Source organism: Monodon monoceros, unplaced genomic scaffold, assembly GCF_005190385.1.
Source record: "Monodon monoceros isolate NGI ecotype Baffin Bay Population unplaced genomic scaffold, NGI_Narwhal_1 Super_Scaffold_7, whole genome shotgun sequence".
Lineage (NCBI taxonomy): Eukaryota > Metazoa > Chordata > Mammalia > Artiodactyla > Monodontidae > Monodon > Monodon monoceros.
The window spans coordinates 19937342-19956576 of record NW_021703784.1 but is presented as its reverse complement, the minus strand read 5'-3'; the positions used below and the strand labels follow the sequence as shown (position 1 = coordinate 19956576).

General features: G+C 42.6%; 2 protein-coding genes across 2 annotated transcripts; one reads left to right on the top strand and one right to left on the bottom strand.

Annotated features, from left to right (window-relative positions):
- Window positions 1-11403: 11403 nt before the first annotated feature.
- Window positions 11404-15043, bottom strand: CRYAB (crystallin alpha B). Its single transcript, XM_029209543.1, has 3 exons — window positions 14548-15043; window positions 13292-13414; window positions 11404-11750 (listed from the first exon to the last, which is right to left on the bottom strand). Exons 1-3 carry the CDS (start codon window positions 14746-14748, stop codon window positions 11547-11549), a joined length of 528 nt encoding a protein of 175 aa, XP_029065376.1. The 5' UTR covers window positions 14749-15043; the 3' UTR covers window positions 11404-11546.
- A 423-nt stretch (window positions 15044-15466) lies between these two features.
- Window positions 15467-17034, top strand: HSPB2 (heat shock protein family B (small) member 2). Its single transcript, XM_029209542.1, has 2 exons — window positions 15467-15905; window positions 16395-17034. Exons 1-2 carry the CDS (start codon window positions 15812-15814, stop codon window positions 16844-16846), a joined length of 546 nt encoding a protein of 181 aa, XP_029065375.1. The 5' UTR covers window positions 15467-15811; the 3' UTR covers window positions 16847-17034.
- Window positions 17035-19235: the final 2201 nt, after the last annotated feature.

The following is a 19235-nucleotide window of genomic DNA, read 5'->3' as shown; positions in this document are numbered from 1 at the left end:
TATAAATAGTTCAGTTTATATCTAAAAAAGATAAGGACTCCATTTTTTACTCCCCCACAAAAGTCACCGAAGAAAACTTGATCAAACAAAACGGAGTTATTTATTAAGCCTTTGGCAAGGAAGAACCTCAACTTGACACAGTCTTGATAATGATTGAAAAGGGTGATGTTAGGGTAGGGTATTTTTAGGAATTTGGGGTGACTCAGCTGCTTTAAGATGGGTCTTGCATTGTGGGGAACTGGCAGCGATTGAGAAAATGTGAATAGTTTAGGGTTGGTGAACACTGGGAGACAATAGTCTTAACATGGCTAAACATCAGTATTTTCCAATTTTTTTGCTCTCCTGTTTAAGATAACAGTATAATATTTGGGAGATATCTCCCATATATTACCTCCCAAACCTTCATTATTTTATGTTACGGGTATAAATATGGAATTTATGTTATATATGGTGTTAGGTACTGACAAAGTTTTATTTTTTTTCTGTATGGCTATCCAGTTGTCCCCATATTAGTTATTAAAAAGACCATACTTGCTTCACTGCTCTTCAAAGCCATTTTTATTATAAATCAACTATCTGTATATACTTGGAACTGTTTCTGGGCTCTCTTACATTCCATTGGCCTATTTGTCATTTTTTTAAATCCCATCTTAGCTACAATGGCTTAATTACTCCACTATCTTAATTATGATAATTGTATAAGTCTTAATATCCAGTAGATCAAATCATTTTACCTTGTTTTTCTTCAAGAGGGTCTTAGCTATTTTTGACCCTTTGCATTTCAATATAAACTTTAGGATCAACTTGTCAAGTTCCACAAAAAGATACTGTTAGGATATTGATGGAAATTGCATTGTATTGTCAGATCAACTTTAGTATTTGAGTTGTCTCTTATTAATACTAATAATTCATTGGTGTGTGTTTTTGCAATATGAATATTTTATAGGCACATGTTTTAAGTTTATATGTTATATATCTGTCCTATACCCTAGGTATCCAGCATATTTTTTTAACATCTTTATTGGAGTATAATTGCTTTACAATGGTTTGTTAGTTTCTACTTTATATCAAAGTGAATCAGCTATACATATACATATATCCCCGTGCGTCTTGCGTCTCCCTCCCACCCTCCCTATTCTGCCCCTCTAGGTGGTCAAAAAGCACCGAGCTGATCTCCCTGTGCTATGCTGTTGCTTCCCACTAGCTATCTGTTTTACATTTGGTAGTGTATATATGTCCATGCCACTCTCTCACTTCAGCCCAGCTTACCCTTCCCCCTCCCCATATCCTCAAGTCCATTCTCTACATCTGCATCTTTATTCCTGTCCTGCCCCTATGTTCTTCAGAACCTTTTTTTTTTTAGATTCCATATATATATATTAGCATACAGTATTTGTTTTTCTCTTTCTGACTTACTTCACTCTGTATGACACACTCTATGTCCATTCACCTCCCTACAAGTAACTCAATTTCATTTCTTTTTATGACTGAGTAATATTCCATTGTATATATGGGCCACGTCTTCTTTATCCATTCATCTGTCGATGGTCACTTAGGTTGCTTCCATGTCCTGGCTATTGTAAATAGAGCTGCAATGAACATTGTGGTACATGACTCTTTTTTTTTTTTTAACATCTTTATTGGAGTATAATTGCTTTACAATGGTGTGTTAGTTTCTGCTTCACAACAAAATGAATCAGTTATATATATACATATGTTCCCATATCTCTTGCGTCTCCCTCCCTCCCACCCTCCCTATCCCACCCCTCCAGGCAGTCACAAAGCACCGAGCTGATCTCCCTGTGCTATGCGGCTGCTTCCCACTAGCTATCTACCTTACGTTTGGTAGTGTATATATGTCCATGCCTCTCTCTCGCTTTGTCACAGCTTACCCTTCCCCCTCCCCATATCCTCAAGTCCATTCGCTAGTAGGTCTGGGTCTTTATTCCTGTCTTACCCCTAGGCTCTTCATGACATTTTTTTTTCTTAAATTCCATATATATGTGTTAGCATATGGTATTTGTCTCTCTCTTTCTGACTTACTTCACTCTGTATGACAGACTCTAAGTCTATCCACCTCATTACAAATAGTTCAATTTCGTTTCTTTTTATGGCTGAGTAATATTCCATTGTATATATGTGCCACATCTTCTTTATCCATTCATCCGATGATGGACACTTAGCTTGTTTCCATCTCTGGGCTATTGTAAATAGAGGTGCAATGAACATTTTGGTACATGACTCTTTTTGAATTATGGTTTTCTCAGGGTATATGCCCAGTAGTGGGATTGCTGGGTCATATGGTAGCTCTATTTTTAGTTTTTTAAGGAACCTCCATACTGTTCTCCATAGTGGCTATATCAATATACATTCCCACCAACAGTGCAAGAGAGTTCCCTTTTCTCCACACCCTCTCCGGCATTTCTTGTTTGTAGATTTTTTGATGATGGCCGTTCTGACTGGTGTGAGGTGATACCTCATTGTAGTTTTGATTTGCATTGCTCTAATGATTAGTGATGTCGAGCATCCTTTCATGTGTTTGTTGGCAATCTGTATATCTTCATTGGAGAAATGTCTATTTAGGTCTTCTACCCATTTTTGGATTGGGTTGTTTGTTTTTTTTGATATTGAGCTGCATGAGCTACTTGTAAATTTTGGAGATTAATCCTTTGTCAGTTGCTTCATTTGCAAATATTTTCTCCCATTCTGAGGGTTGTCTTTTCGTCTTGTTTATGGTTTCCTTTGCTGTGCAAAAGCTTTTAAGTTTCATTAGGTCCCATTTTTTTTTTTTATTTCCATTTCTCTTGGAGGTGGGTCAAAAAGGATCTTGCTGTGATGTATGTCAGAGAGTGTTCTGCCTATGTCTTCCTCTAAGAGTTTTATAGTGCCTGGCCTTACATTTAGGTCTTTAATCCATTTTGAGTTTTTTTTTGTGTATGGTGTTAGGGAGTGTTTTAATTTCATTCTTTTACATGTAGCTGTCCAGTTTTCCCAGCACCACTTATTGAAGAGGCTGTCTTTACTCCATTGTATATTCTTGCCTCCTTTATCAAAGATAAGGTGACCATATGTGCATGGGTTTATCTCTGGGCTTTCTCTCCTGTTCCATTGAACTGTATTTCTGGTTTTGTGCCAGTACCATACTGTCTTGATTACTGTAGCTTTGTAGTATAGTCTAAAGTCCAGGAGCCTGATTCAGCATATCTTTTATTGTGATAAAATATACATAACATAAAAGGTACCATTTTGGGACTCCCCTGGTGGTGCAGTGGTTAAGAATCCACCTGCCAATGCAGGGGACTCGGGTTCAAGCTCTGGCCCAGGAAGATCCCACATGCCACGGAGCAACTAAGCCCATGAGCCACAACTGCTGAGCCTGTGTGCCACAACTGTGGCCCAATACAGCTCTAGGTGCGCACCTAGAGCCCGTGCTCCACAGCAAGAGAAGCCACCGCAATGAGAGGCCCACGCACCGTAACGAAGGGTAGCCCCAGCTCGCTGCAACTAGAGAAAGCCCACCTGCAGCAATGAAGACTCAATGCAGCCAAAAATAAATTTTAAAAAATGTTTTAACTTTTTTTTGTTTTGTTTTGGTTTTCTTTTTTGCGTTACTCAGGCCTCTCACCACTGTGGCCTCTCCCGTTGCGGAGCACAGGCTCTGGACGCGCAGGCTCAGCGGCCATGGCTCACGGGCCCAGCTGCTCCACGGCATGTGGGATCTTCCTGGACTGGGGCACGAACCCGTGTCCCCTGCATTGGCAGGTGGACTCTCAACCACTGCGCCACCAGGGAGACTCTTGTTTTTAAGTATACAATTCAGTAGCATTAAATACATTCATAATGTTGTGCAACCATCACCACTATCCGTTTGCAGAACTTTTTCATCATCACAAACTGATTCTCTGTACCAATTAAGCAATAATTCCTCATTCCCCTCTTCTCTTGTCCATGGTAACCTCTATTTTCTGTCTCCATGAATTTGCCTATTATAAGTACCTCATATGAGTGGAATAATACAATATTTTTCTTTTTGTCTCTAGCTTATTTCGCTCAGCATGTTTTCAGGGTTCATCCATGTTACAGCATGTATCCTTTTTAAGACTAAGTCATACTCCATTGTATGTATAATACCACATTTTGCTTCTCTATTCATTTGTTAATAGACACTTGGGTTGTTTTCACCTTTTGGCTAGTGTGAATAATGCTGCTCTGAACATTGGTGCACAAATATTTGTTTGAATCCCTGCTTTCAATTCTTTTGGGTATATACCCAGAAGTGGAATTGCCGGATCATATGGTAATTCTGTTTAACAGTTTGGAAATGCCAGTTTTCCATAGTGGCTGCACTTTTTTACATTCCTACCAGTAATGCACAAGGGTTCCAATTTCTCCACATCTTTACCAACACTTATTTTCTGGTGTTTTGTTTGTTTGTTTTCACTTTATAATAGCCATCTTGGTGTAAAATGGTATCCCGCTGTGGTTTTGATTTGTATTTTCCTAATGGCTAGTGATCTTGAGCATCTTTTCATGTGCTTATCAGTTATTTGTATGTTGTCTTTGGAGAAATGTATATTCAAGTCCTTTGCTCCTTTTTGAATTGCGCTGTTTGCTTTTTTGTTGTTGAGTTGTACGTGTTCTTTATATATCTTTATATATTCTATAAAGTATTAGTATAGAGTATTCTAATCAGATACTCTATGATTTGCAAATATTTTCTCCCATTCTGTAGGTTGTCCTTTCACTCTCTTGATAGTGTCCTTTGATGCACAAAAGTTTTCAGTTTTGATGAAGTCCAATTTATCTATTTTTCTTTTATTGCCTAAACTTTTGGTGTCATATCCAATAAATCATTGCTAAAATCAATGTTGTGAAGCTTTGTCTCTATGTTTTCTTCTTTTAGCTCTTATGATTAGGTGTTTGATCCTTTTTGAGTTAATTTTTGTATGTTATATAAGGTAAGGGTCTAATTTCATTCTTTTGCATGTGGATATCCAGTTTTCCCAGCACCATGGGAAAAGACTGTCCTTTCCCCATTGAATGGTCTTGGTGCCTTTGTCAATAATCATTTGACTATATATGCAAGAGATTATTTCTGGGCTCTCTATTCTATTCCTTGGTCTATGTCTGCCTTTATGCCAGTACCACACTTTTTTGATTATTGTATATATTTTTTGATTATTGTACTTTTGTAATAAGTTCTGAAATCAGGAAGTGTGAATCTTCCAAACTTTTTCCTCTTTTTCAAGACAGTTTTGGCTAATTCAGGGTCCTTTGAGATTGCATGCGAATTTTAGGGTGGAATTTTCTATCTCTGCAAAAAACATTATTGGAATTTTGATAAGAATTGCTTTGAATCTGTAGATCACTTTAGCTAGTATTGATATCTTAACAATATTAAGTTTTCCAATCCATGCACATAGATGTCTTTCCATTTATGTCTTCTTTAATTTATTTTAGCAATGTCATATAGTTTTTAGTGTACAAGTTTTTTGCCTCCTTAGTCGAGGTTATTCCTCGACTATTCCTCGAATATTTTATTCTTCCTGATGCTATTGTAAATGGAATTGTTTTCTTAATTTCCTTTTTGGATTATTCATTGTTAGTGTATAGAAATGCAACTAATTTTTGTGTGTTTGTTGGTTTTATATCCTGCAATGTTGCTGAGCTTGTTTATTATTTGTAATTTATATTTTTGGTGAAATCTTTAGGGTTTTCTATATGTAAGATCATGTCTTTTGTAAATAGAAATAGTTTTACTTGTTTCTTTCCAACTTGGATGCTTTTCTTTTTCTTACCTAATTGCTCTGGCTAGAACTTGCAATAATATATTGAATAGAAGTGGTAAAAGTGGACATCCCTGTCTTGATCCTGGTCTTAGAGGAAAGGCTTTCAGTCTTCACCACTGAGTATGATGTTAGCTGTGGGTTTTTCATATATGGTTGAGGTAATTTCCTGATACCTGCAACTGAGTTCAGTCTCAAATTTGTCCATCTTTATATTTCATATCTTGGTGAATTCCATAGTTTTCTTTTATGTGTCTTAACCACTCTTTCTTATTTTTAATATTACATATTGCATAATAAATTCACACAGTTGTCAAAAACAGAAAGCAAGGAATTATTTTGAATCCCCCTTTCTCATCCTTCCCATTAAAACAGATACCAAGACCTATAAATTCTATCTCCACATTATGTCTTGATTATGTCCCTCTTTGTTACATCTCTATTGCCTTTGCCATATTCCACTTTCCCATTATTTCTCACTCTTACCCTTTTGGTTGATATCTCTATTTTCCATTTTGGTCTGTATTTATCAATCACTATATTTCTCCCAGATTAAGTCTAAAAATGCAGAGTGGATCATGCTACTCTCTTGGTTAAAATCTTTCACTGGCTTTTATAGCCTTCAAAATAAATTTCAAACTCCTTAGCAGAGTTTTCTCTACTTTCTGACTCTTATTCCTCATCTCCCACATTCCCTCTCATATATCTAGTGCTCCAACCAAACATAAATATCAATACCTGCCTGGGCACTTCATGCTGTTCCGCCTTCTAGGTGCATTTTCTTCCCCCTTAACCTTGCTAAGTCCTATAAACCATTAAGAATTCAGTCAGACACCCACTAGGATGTCTATAACCAAAAAGATAAATAATTATAACTGTTGGTGAAGATATTGAGAGGTTGGAACCCTCATACACTGCTGGTGAGAATTTTAAATGGGCAGCTGGACTTCCCTGGTGGTGCAGTGGTTAAGAATCTGCCTGCCAATGCAAGGGACATGGGTTCGAGCCCTGGTCCGAGAAGATCCCACATGCTGCGGAGCAGCTGAGCCCGTGCACCACAGCTGCTGAGCTTGCACTCTAGAGCCTGCGAGCCACAACTACTGAAGCCCGCACGCCTAGAGCCCGTGCTCCTCAACAAGAGAAGCCACTGCAGTGAAGCCTGGGCACTGCAATGAAGAGTGGTCCCCGCTGGCCACAACTAGAGAAGGCCCGTGCATGGCAACAAAGACCCAACACAGCCAAAAATAAATAAAAATAAAATAAATTAATTTTTTAAAAATGGGTAGCTGCCTTGGAAAATAGTACCTCAAAAGGCTAGATGGAAAGTTACCATATAATCCAGCAATTCCACTCCTAGATATATACTCAAGAGAAATGAAAACATATGTCCACACAAAAACTAGTACATGAATGTTCATAGCAGCATTATTCATAATAGACAAAAAGTGGAAGTAACTCAAATGTCCATCAATTGATGAATGGGTAAATAAAAGACAGTAGATCCATGTAAAGAAATATTATTTGGCGATAGAAAGGAGTGAAGTACTGATACATGCAACCATATGGCGGATACTTTAAAACATTCTGCTATGTGAAAGAAGCTAGTCACATAGGGCCACGTATTGTATGATTCCACTTATATGAAATGTCCAAAATAGGCAAATACATAGAGACAGAATGTAGACTAGAGGTTGCCTAGGGCTGAGGGGTGGGCATTGGAGGGTGATAACTAATGGGCATAAGTTAGCATCTTGGCTAATGAAATGTCCTAAAATTGACTTTGGTGATGGATGTACAACTCTGTGAATATAAATAAAACCATTAAATTGTACACTTTCAATGGGTAAATAGTATAGTGATGAATGATATCTCAATAAAGCTGTTAAAAAATTTGGTCAGGGGTAACCATCTCCAGGATTCCTTCTATGTCCAGAGTAGGTAATCCTCTTAAGGGTCCCCATAACAGACATTTTGAGTGGACATTGTAGAAACTTGAAATCTACGTCTTTTTACTTGCCTGTTCTTCTGCTCAATTTTTAATTGTGTTAGGGCAAAAAAGCATGTCTTATTTTTGTAGCTAGCACATGGTAGGCACACAAATAATTCTTGAATGAATAGTCATTGTAAGGGACTTCCCTGGTGGCGCAGTGGTTAAGAATCCGCCGGCCAATGCAGGGGACACAGGTTCGAGCCCTGGTCCGGGAAGATCCCACATGCCGCGGAGCAGCTAAGCCCATGCGCCACAGTTACTGAGCCCGTGCTCTAGAGCCCACGAGCCACAACTGCTGAAGCCCACGCGCCTAGAGCCCATGCTCCGCAGCAAGAGAAGCCACTGCAATGAGAAGTCCGTGCACCGCAACGAAGAGTAGCCCCCGTTCGCCACAACTAGAGAAAGCCCATGCACAGCAACGAAGACCCAATGCAGTCAAAAAAATAAAAAGAAATAAATTAATTAAAATATATATACATCAAAAAAATAGTCATTGTAAATCTTCAAAGCAAAGATCAAATCCAGTGCAATATTCAAATAAAATGTGAGGTATTAAATAGAATAGGATTTTTCTAAGCATGAAAATATGTATCATTCCCAAACCATTAGGCAAAACATCCATTTGGTTTCTAAATGTTACATCTTATTGAAATTATATGTATGTACTCTACACACATTTCCCAGATTTCTTCTTTAAAAAAATGATAGTTTAAAAAAGGCAAAGCGCTTCTTAGCACAGTGCATACCTAACAGTAAGTGCTTAATAAATGTTAGCTCATATTAAAAAACAATAAATGCTAATTAAAATTGCCTCAACAAACTTCTGGCATAATTCAGACATAGGGAATGAAGTAGAATTATGGAAGAGCTAGCTATAAAGCTAAAGAAAAATCCCTCAAATATGCTAGACTAGAAAAGTCCTACACTAATAGGACTTTAGTGAACAAATAGCTATAGCAAAGCATGTGATCTGGAAAAGAATAACAACAAAAAACTAGTCTAACTTGGGGATGGTAATAATAAACAAAAAAGGTGAACCTGCACATTCTGAACAAATTTGTCAAAAACATAAATACCATACTCTAATAGACAAAGTGTGATTCATTTAAGATCAAATCATTAAGATTATGTCTGCTTGAGAAATCTGGTAATTCACTAAAATGATTAAAGCTGACACATGGTTTCCAGGGCATTCTTCAGTTTTTTACACTACTTAATTCAGCCTCAATCAGTTAAGGTGTTTTTGCATACCAGTAACATAAAACCCTCATCAAAAAAGATTAAACAAAAACGAGATGTAATGAGACATTGTGAAGTAAGGAAGCTCTAAAGGTGACCAGTTAAGCAGTTCAATGACCCATCAAGGTCTCGGAGTCTTACCATCTTCTTGCTCAGCCATCATCAGTATATCATGGATACTCCCTCGTGATTTCAAGATGCCTACAGCAATCTGAGTATCACATTCTCATGCTCCAACATGCAGAGGAAGAAAAAAAATCAATCTCTCTCTCTGTCTCTGTCTCTCTCTTTCTCGCTGTCTCTCTCCCTCTCCCTCTTCCCTCCCTCCCTGTCTCTTTTTTGGCAAGTCTTTTTAAAGGTAAAAAGCTTTTCTAGAAGCATCTATAGCGAATTTCCTTCCTGTCTCATTGATCGTAATTGGGTTGTAGCCCTTTCAAGACTAATCCCTACAGAAGGAAGGGAATTTCCATGATTGATTTAGACCAACTCTGGCTGGAGCTTGGGAGAAAGAATATGGTGGATACCTAAACCAATCTGGGGTGCTGTTGGCAAGACTGAAGGTAGTAAATAGGTTACTTAGGCAGCCAACAACGTCTGCTACACAGCCATAAAAATTGGCTCTAAGTTTAGAGAAATCTGACTTCTGGCTAGATCACAGCATTTCAGACTATTAGGAAGTTGTTTTTTAAGATAAAACATTTTGAACCTGTATAGATTTGCAATGTATATTGTCCTAGCTCCACACCCCTACAACATAAAAACTTTCGACAGTTGTTTCATGTGTCATATTTTAAAAGCATGGCCAATCCCCAAATTGTAGGTTTTGTGAAGGAAAGAGTCCTTGTGAGAAATCAGAAATCAGCTGGAAGAGGGTGCAGGAAAAATAAGAGTTGTCTCTAAACATTTATACCAGGGCTATTTTTCATTAATTGAATCAGAAGTTTGTCTAGACTCACAAAAGTGAAATAGAGGTGTTTTTGTAGAGCAGCATGTCTTTGTTTAAGCTAAATAATATAATCACTTATTGATCTGTTGTTATTCACTGTAATTCTTAAACCTTTTAAAGACAAATATCATATGATATCACTTATATGTGGAATCTAAAATATGACACACCAATAAATAAATAAATAAATAAATAATAAAAAGGGACTTTCCTGGTTGTCCAGTGGTTAAGACTCCATGCTTCCAATGCAGGGGGTGCAGGTTTGATCCCTGGTCGGGGAACTAAGATCCTACATGCCGCGTGGTGCGGCCAAAAAAAAAAAAAAAAAAAACTAAACTAAAATGTGACACAAATGAACATACCTATGAAACAGAAACAGACACATAGACATAGAGAACAGACTTGTGGTTGCCTGTGGCGGGGGGATGGGGGAGGCAAGGATTGGGAGTTTGGGATTAGCAGATACAAACTACTATATATAGGATGGATAAACAACAAGGTTCCACCATATAGCACAGGGAACTATATTCAATATCCTGTGATGAACCAAAATGGAAAAGAATATGAAAATATATATATACATGTGGATAACTGAGTCACTTTGCTGAAGAGCAGAAATTAACACAACACTGTATAATAAGTCAACTATACTTCAATAAAATTAAAAAAGTAAGGGACTTCCCTGGTGGTCCAGTGGGTAAAAATCCACACTCCCAATGCAGGGGGCCAGGGTTCCGATTCCGGTTGGGGAACCAGATCCCCCATGCATGCCACAACTAAGAGCCCACATGCTGCAACTAAAGATCCCACATGCCACAACTAAGACCCAGAGTGGCTTAAATAAATATTTAAAAATAAATAAAAAACAAAAGTTAAACTTTTTAAATTGTGGGTCAATGGATTGTATATTCCCCAGTCTTAGTTTTAATAGGTGTTTACTGGCTAATTAAGGGACTACACCTGAGAGGCTTGTTTGGAGATAATCACTTGTCCTATTGTGATAATCACCTGTCCACCTTGTGAATCAGCTGAAGGCAATGCTTATCAGTAGCAAAATGTCAAAGTTGAGGACACCATCTCCTCCCTGGTGACATGATTAATTTCAGAGACGCACTAGGGCCTTTTATGCATTGTCATCCAGACCTCATTCAGGTTTGTTATTGGAACTGAGGGCCAAAATCAAAGAGGGAGGAGAGGAACTAATATTCCTTGAACTCTGCTAAGGGCTTTACCTCCTTTTTCTCATTAATTTACTCCTTACAACTAGTGTACAAATCAGTACCCCATGTTATAAATGGAAGACCTAAAGACCATAAAGCTTAAGTGACTTGCTAAATTTATCCCATGAGTAAACGCTGGAAACAGTCATTCTGACTCTAATATTCCTGGAGTTCCCTAAATCATATGTGATGATTATTACAAAATATTCAAACACAAGACAGTTATCTGTTGCTGAATGATATTTATTAGCTTAATAATTTGGGCCTGCCCTTAGCATTAATAAGCTTCAGCACTAGTCACAAGATTTTCATTCACTGGTGGGGAAATTTTCTTGTTTTAAAAAATGCAGTTAGAGAAAGGGCATCTACTTCTTGGGGGCTGCAGTGACAGCAGGTTTCTCTTCACGGGTGATGGGAATGGTGCGCTCAGGGCCCGAGGCCTGTTTCCTTGGTCCATTCACAGTGAGGATGCCATCAGATGACAGGGATGAAGTAATTGTGAGAGGGTCCACATCAGCTGGGATCCGGTACTTCCGGTGGAACTCCCGGGAGACGAAGCCATGTTCATCCTAATCCAAGAGAATAAGGAAAGAGGTAGAGAGATAAGAACAGGAAATAGCATCACTTGCCTAGAACTCAGACATCCTCCTTCCCCTTACGTGCGGCCAAATGCATGGCAACATGAGAGAAAGCTAAATAGCTGTTCTGTTTGGGGCTAAGATGAAATTGCCTAGGTGGTCACTCCTACCAGTGAGAGTCTGAGAAGTCTGAACAGCCAAAACTTCATAGCTCTCTAAACCCTCAGGCATGGACATGTTCAGGGGTATTTCCCAGAGGTTTAGGTCAATGTTTTTTGGGCCTACACGATTTGGAATATCATCTGGCTTTGAAGATTTGAGTCCCTGAGGAAACCCAGAAATTGTCCTGACTCTTCAGGAATGTTCCAGAAGGTTCCAGACCAATAGACCTAATAATAACAACAACAACAATGAAGACTCCCTCCAGGGAGGCTCTGATCTAGAGTTGAATCATACAAGCAAAACTGAAACAGCTTGAGGACCTCACACTATACTGTTTGATGCACAAGTTTCTGAGGTGGGAATTCCCTGGCGGTCCAGTGGTAAGGACTCCGCACTTTCACTGCCTTTGGTAGGAAGCAAACTCATTGAAAAACTCTCCCAGAAAGTAATGAAAAGCTATTCCATTCTCTAGAATTTGGCTAAAGAATTCTGACCCTAACCTTTACACCTGCTGAATCTCAAGCATTTATCCAGACAGGCTCTCAACTGATTTCCACATGGGTCTAGGGTATTAGGAGGTGAGTAGAGCTCTGAAGCTTAGGCAAAGCAAGTAGTTCAGCATTAAGGTGGGCTAACGAGAAGTGAATTCCAAAACATCTGAAAGAAAAGTCTCAAATTCAAGGGGCTTCTGAGTGCATGCAGTTAATGTAATTATGTAAAGCGATCAGATGTCTGACAACCACTACTCCTAAATCAGTGGTCTTCAACCTTGACTAACTGTACATTAGAATCCCTTAGGGAGCTTTGAAAAATCCTGATTTAACTGACCTGGGATATGCCTAAGCATTGCGATTTTTTTTTTTTTTTTTTTTTTTTTTTAGCTGTACGTGGGCCTCTCATTGTCGTGGCCTCTCCCATTGTGGAGTACAGGCTCCGGACGCGCAGGCTCAGTGGCCATGGCTCATGGGCCCAGCTGCTCCGCGGCATGTGGGATCCTCCCGGACTGGGGCACGAACCCACGTCCCCTGCATCGGCAGGTGGACTCTCAACCACTGCGCCACCAGGGAAGCCCTGGGATTTTTTTTTTTTTTTTTTTTAATTCCCCTGGCAATTCTAATGTGCTCAAGGTTGAGAACCACTGGCTTAAACAGGAAGTTAACATCCCATCTATCCCATCTGAGGCAATCAAATCAAAACAAACAAAGATCACTTCTCTGGCCAAAACAACAACAATAACAACAACAGGTTTATCCCTGTTCTTGACTCTTATGGCTTAGGACTGGAATGCTTTCAGCCTCAGGGGCTGATGGCAGTCTCTGGCATATAGTACTCGCTGGATGAATGAGCAGAAGAGAAAGTCAGCTACGTACCTGGCGCTCTTCATGTTTTCCATGCACCTCAATCACATCTCCCAGCACCTTGACCTTGAGTTCCTCTGGGGAGAAGTGCTTCACATCCAGGTTGACAGAGAATCTGTCCTTCTCCAACCGCATCTGGAAATAGCAAGGTGGGGGAGGGGAAGACAAAAGATAGTAGGAATATGAACAACACTAGTACAGTCTCATTCTGCAGACTTGCTTTCTTTCCAGGCAGTTTATCCTCCTCGTTTTAGCTAAAGATCCCTTTTTGAATAAACATGACTCTCTAGTTCAGGGGTGCCACCACAGTGGTACCCAAGGCACACCATTTGGTCATCAGGCCAAACTTTATTTACAGGGACAGGGAAGAAGACAGACCACCCAGGGGACAAATCACAAGGATGGGTCTGGGCATGGCTTCTGCTGCTTCTCTGACCCAATGCCTGGCCTTGTCATTTGTCTGTGAGACAAAGGCCCCTTCTTCTTACTCAGGTCTCTGCCAAGTTTCCCACCCACTCAATCTGGAATGTTCTGCTAGCTCTGATTGTCCTTCCAAAGCCCTTGCCCACTTGGCTCCTGTTTACTCACTCTTGAATATTTTTGAACCAGAGTGTTATCTGTGACATCTTCTATCAATCTTATCTGTTTGCCCCATTCTCCTACCCTCTCAGGACAAGTGGAGGGGGGTCCCTAAACTTGACCTACCTTCTATCCTCAATAGGCTTGGACCCAGGCCAGTGCCCTGTCACAGCCCTGAGAAACCCAGAAAATCATAGAAGAGGGAATAGAAAGGAAGAAAATAGTGGCTGCTGTCTCCAGTTCCATGCAGCTGGGATGAAAAGCTCAGGATGAGGTAGGACTGCCTCCTGGCTCTGGAACTTGAGATGATAGTATTTGTCAGGAGTGTGAGGTATTAGAAGAGGTGAGCAAAGGAGTCTGAGCAAAGGCAGCTCCTTCCCTGTAGATCATTATGAACCAAACCAGAAAGGGACATCCTACTTAGAAGATGGGACAGAGAATGATCTTCATAACACATGGAGAAAATGTAATAAATAAGGATACAGAGGTGCATCGAATACAAACAGGTGACTGGGGAAGAGAGGAACTAGGGATCTCATCTTTCTTCACTGCAGGACACACAAGAGCCTAAGACACTTGGAACCCTTAGACCTAGTCAGATTTAGGCCAGGAGGAAAAGGACAGTGGATGGAGACGCTTCCAGGAGGCTCCAGAATGAACTCACCTGTCCTGGCAGAGGCGAGACTTACCTCTGAGAGCCCAGTGTCAATCCAGCTGGGTGCCCGCAGAAATGAAGGCAGCCGAAGGTAGAAGGGGCTCAGGGAAGTAGAAGCTGGGAAGAGATCAGACTCCAACAGGTGCTCGCCAAAGAACTGGTCAAAGAGGCGGCTGGGAGAGTGAAAAGGAAAGAAGGGGCGGCGGATCCAGGGGTGGTGGATGGCGATGTCCATGGTGGCTAGGTGAGTGTGGGGACTCAGCTGGCTGGTCAGCTCCTTCAGCCGCAGCTACAGCCAGCCCCTTATATACGCAGTCTTCTGAAGCTTCTGGAATGGTGATGTCAGGGGTTTTATTATCCCAGCTCACTGCCCGTTCATGGAGACTTGTGATTGGGGATTTGGCAGTGTGACACATACCCAATACTCACTGAGCTAAGAAAAGAGAAATACAAACACGCCTGAGCTGGCCAGTGACTTGTCCTGGTCTTGTTTTACTCGATTTCTGTCCGCACCCCATGCCCCCCCCCCCTTCTCTGGAGCTGGGACTGAGGCAGGAATCCCAGGCGGGCGGGCAGTGGGCCCCTCCTCCTCCCCTGTAGCCTAGCATGCCAAGGGAATGCGGCCAGAGACTATCTTGGGCCTGGGCAGGAACTGGAATCTTCCTAGGCTGGGCCCAAGGTTATTAACTCTTTGTGGGTCCCTGAAGGAGAGTAGTGATCACCAACATGTCAACGGCAGGTTTCCACGTGGTGCCCTGGGTCGTCCTGGGTGCAGAGAGGACCCTGACCTTAACCTTGGCAGGAAGGCCCCTCACCCCACCCCAGAGAAAGGGGAGAAAGTTGTTTGCGTCGTTCACTTTACAGGTCTGGCAGAACAGTAAATCCGGGGGAGCTTGATGAAGCAGAGCGCCGGCTGCCTACCACTGAGGAGGGGAAGAGGGGCGTGGAAAACGTGCAAACTCTTTGGGAGGGTCTCAGCGCGGTCTCTCCGGGGCCTCCGGCACCAGCATCCCCTCCCCAGCTCGCTCCGCAGCCAGGACCCCCAGCTGTCCTCCCCGGGGGGGCCCCCCGTGACAGCTGAAGGGTGTGCAGCGGAGGGGACGGGGGTCCAGGCGGCGCGGGTCACACACCCGACGCGGGCGCTGCCCGCCCCTCCCCCACCGGGCTCGGCACTATTTTGGGTGGTGTAGACCCCGCCCCCACCTCCAAGTGCGCCGGGGCTCTGCGGCAGCTGGAGGGGTGCTGCTGCGCCTGCTGGGGCCGCACCTCGAGCCGGGGCCGCCGGCGGGTCTGCAGCCATGTCGGGCCGCTCGGTGCCACATGCCCACCCGGCCACCGCCGAGTACGAGTTTGCCAACCCGAGCCGCCTGGGCGAGCAGCGCTTCGGGGAAGGTATGGCACGGACGCCACCCCCTTGCCTCCCACCCCCACCTGCTGAAATTCTGGGCTGACCTCCCAAAGATACTGGCCTCCACCCCACTCTGGGCTTAACTGAACTCCTGGGGCGAGCCGTCTCCCACCCCAGACTCCCCCCTCACCCCCCTCCGGGCAGGGCTCCCTTCCCTTCCTACTGACCTCGGTGCGGACTGCTGCCCGCTGTGCTCTGATACCTGCCCCTGCTCCCCTAGGGATGCCTCCCCTGCGAACCACCCAGACCCTGTCTGGTTTGCTCTTTTTCATCCCAACTCATTCCCTTTCTCAATCTCCTCTCCCCAGCCGCCTCATTCCAGCCACTGGGACCCCTCCTTCCCCTTCCCTGCTTCTCCTGACTCCCCTCCAGCTCTCCCGAGGCCTCACCTCCTGATCTGCTCTCATGTCGCCCTCCTTCCCACCCAATCCTCCCTCATTCTGCCTCTTGCCTTCTCTCTCTCTGCCCCTCAGGCCTCCTGCCAGAAGAGATCCTGACCCCCACCCTCTACCATGGCTACTATGTCCGGCCCCGGGCTGCCCAAGCTGGGGAGGGCAGCAGGGCAGGGGCCTCTGAGCTTCGGCTCAGTGAGGGCAAGTTCCAGGCGTTTCTGGATGTGAGCCACTTTACCCCCGATGAGGTAACCGTGAGGACTGTGGACAACCTACTGGAGGTGTCTGCCCGGCACCCCCAGCGCCTGGACCGCCATGGCTTCGTGTCCAGAGAGTTCTGCCGAACCTACGTCCTGCCTGCTGATGTTGACCCCTGGCGGGTCCGCGCTGCTCTCTCCCATGATGGCATCCTCAACCTGGAGGCGCCTCGGGGTGGCCGACATTTGGACACAGAGGTCAATGAGGTCTACATCTCCCTGCTCCCTGCACCTCCTGATCCAGAGGAAGAGGAGGAAGCCAGTGTTGAGCCCTGAGTGCCACAGAGCCAGCACCCTTTCTAGCTCCCGCGGTGATAGGACTAGCTGCTCACCACCCCAGAGGTAGCAGCATCCTTGGGGGAAGGGAAAAGTGCATGGTCACAATGTATGGTTTGGTCCCTTGGGACATGTCATAGTGTTTTCATTTAGTTTTGGGTGGAGCTGAATAAACCCAAATCTCAGGGCCTTATTTGTGCTGCTCCCTATTCTGTGGCCTGGAGGATGGGATGGGCAGGGAGGGAGACAAAAAGGACAGCTAGACAAAAACGTCCTCAGTTAGATGTACCCAATGTCATAGCACCCTGAGCTCACACTTGGATGCTGAGATCACACCTGGAAGCTGACACTGGCTCCAGATCAAATTCCTGGCCATAATTTTCTCACAATGCAACAAAAGAGAGAGTGATCCTGGGAGGGAAAAGGGATATGCCATCCAAACAGCCCAGAGGGCACTGTCTGAGCTGGTGATTAGAGACACAAAAACAAGGGTCTCCAGGCTGTCTGGCCTGTTTTGGGTAGGGGTTGGGAAATCAGCTTTTGGCTGCAGAGTTGCCTAAAGCCCTGGTTTCCCATACTAAGGTCTGTCCACTGTAAATGGTCTCTGATTCCGAGGGATCGAGTATGCAGACACAGGGGCACAGACACAGAAGCCTCTGCCATTGTCACTAAATCACAAAGCCTCCCAACCCTCTGCCTATGAGAGAAAGCATTTGTTTCTAACCTTGAAACATCCCAAAGAGAGGAATTGCTGCATCACTCCACCCAATCCAAGTCTAAATGCAGGGGAGCTAGGGTTATTGGTATGGGGGTGATGGCCAGAGAAACTTCCTTTGGAAGTAGAGTCTTAATACTAGGGGTATGATGTATTCAGGAGAGCCTGGGGGTGGGGGGGTTGACCTCTTAATTACTTTCTGTAATCAAGAGAACATGCATGTGTATGCTTTGAGGAGTGTCCAGAAGACCTCCCTGCCCCCAAATATATCTTTTACTAGGTTGTGATGGACATCTGAAATTCTTCCATTAAAGTGGTTGATACTTAACTTTTTTTATGGACCCTCTTGAAAAATCTGACAAAAGCAATAGATCCTCTTTCCAGAAAAACACACATGCTCCGAAATTTGGCATATAATTTGAATAGGTTCACACAGCTCTTGAGATCCATTCATATGCCCCTCTTAGGGAATCTGTGGACCCCAGGATAAGAACCCTCACTTGAAGAATACAATTCTTGGTTAAAGGATTGCCATCTATTAAAAATTAAAGCATGCCTTAGAGAAATAACTATTGATGTATTCTTTTGTTCACTCATTCAACAAATTAAACCCCAAGTAATATACTATGGAGGTTATACATTGTAAATATAAATTTAAAACTATGCTCCTTTGTTGTCTACTCTCAGGAATCTTAACGTCTAGCTGAGAAGAAAAAGAATTGTAAAAGGATCCTATTCAGACTTCAACCAGAACAGCTTCACTTTGATCTGTTTTGTAGTTGGAATTTTTACCTGAGCTTCATTTAAAAGAAAGGGTTCCTTAGCTAGAAAAAAATTTGAAACCTCTGATTTTGTCCAAATCCCCATCCCATTCAAATACTTTGAAGATTATTCGCCAACTTCTGGGACATTTTCAGTGACCGAGGGCTTAGAACTTCATAAGGTAGCCCATTTCATTTTCTTTTTGGACACATCTGTTATAAATTCTTCCTTCCATTGATCCAAAATCTGCATTTCAGTAACTTCTGCCCATTGGTTCAGGTTATGTCCAGAAAATAAATGCAATCCTTCTTTCACTTGAGAGTCCCTTCAAATATTTAAAAGTAACCATCCTGTCCTCCAAAAGCTTCCCTTTCCCAACTAAACATGCCTAATTCTTTTAACCATATTTTATAGGACTTTCCATACCACTTGTAACTCAGACAACTTTCTCTTCAATACACTGCCTCTTGACACTGTAACTTGAAATTCAACATGTAAACCTAAAATTATTATTCCAATCATGGACTGACTGGTACAGACTTCAGTGGAATAATCAATACCGTTGTTTATCACTCTAGACTTCTATTAATGGTGCTTTGGGTATATCAGATTTTCTGGCCACCACAACACAGAGTTGGTTCCTTTGGAATTTCTGGTCATATAAAACTCTCACATGTTTTCTTTTAAATTTTTTCTTTAAATTAGAGAAAGTAGGTAGAAAGGGACCGAGATTGTGGAGGGCTTTGAGTGCCAAGCTAAGAAGTTTGGGTAACAGGATGAAAAGAATACAGTTAATGGTAGAGTACAGAATGGATTGCCAGGGAGAAGCACGGCCATGAAATAAGAGGCTAGTGCAATGATCCATCACCAGACAATAAAGTAAGATGCTTTACCATCTAACAATTAGCTGAG

Excerpts from the sequence above, each read along its gene's own strand:
- CRYAB (XM_029209543.1), bottom strand. The coding sequence starts at position 14,748 with ATGGACATCGCCATCCACCACCCCTGGATCCGCCGCCCCTTCTTTCCT. Across the intron at positions 13,415-14,547 it reads TTGACACTGGGCTCTCAGAG|ATGCGGTTGGAGAAGGACAG; the intron begins GTAAGTCTCGCC and ends TGCTATTTCCAG. Across the intron at positions 11,751-13,291 it reads GAAAACATGAAGAGCGCCAG|GATGAACATGGCTTCGTCTC; the intron begins GTACGTAGCTGA and ends CTCTTGGATTAG.
- HSPB2 (XM_029209542.1), top strand. The coding sequence starts at position 15,812 with ATGTCGGGCCGCTCGGTGCCACATGCCCACCCGGCCACCGCCGAGTAC. Across the intron at positions 15,906-16,394 it reads CGAGCAGCGCTTCGGGGAAG|GCCTCCTGCCAGAAGAGATC; the intron begins GTATGGCACGGA and ends TCTGCCCCTCAG.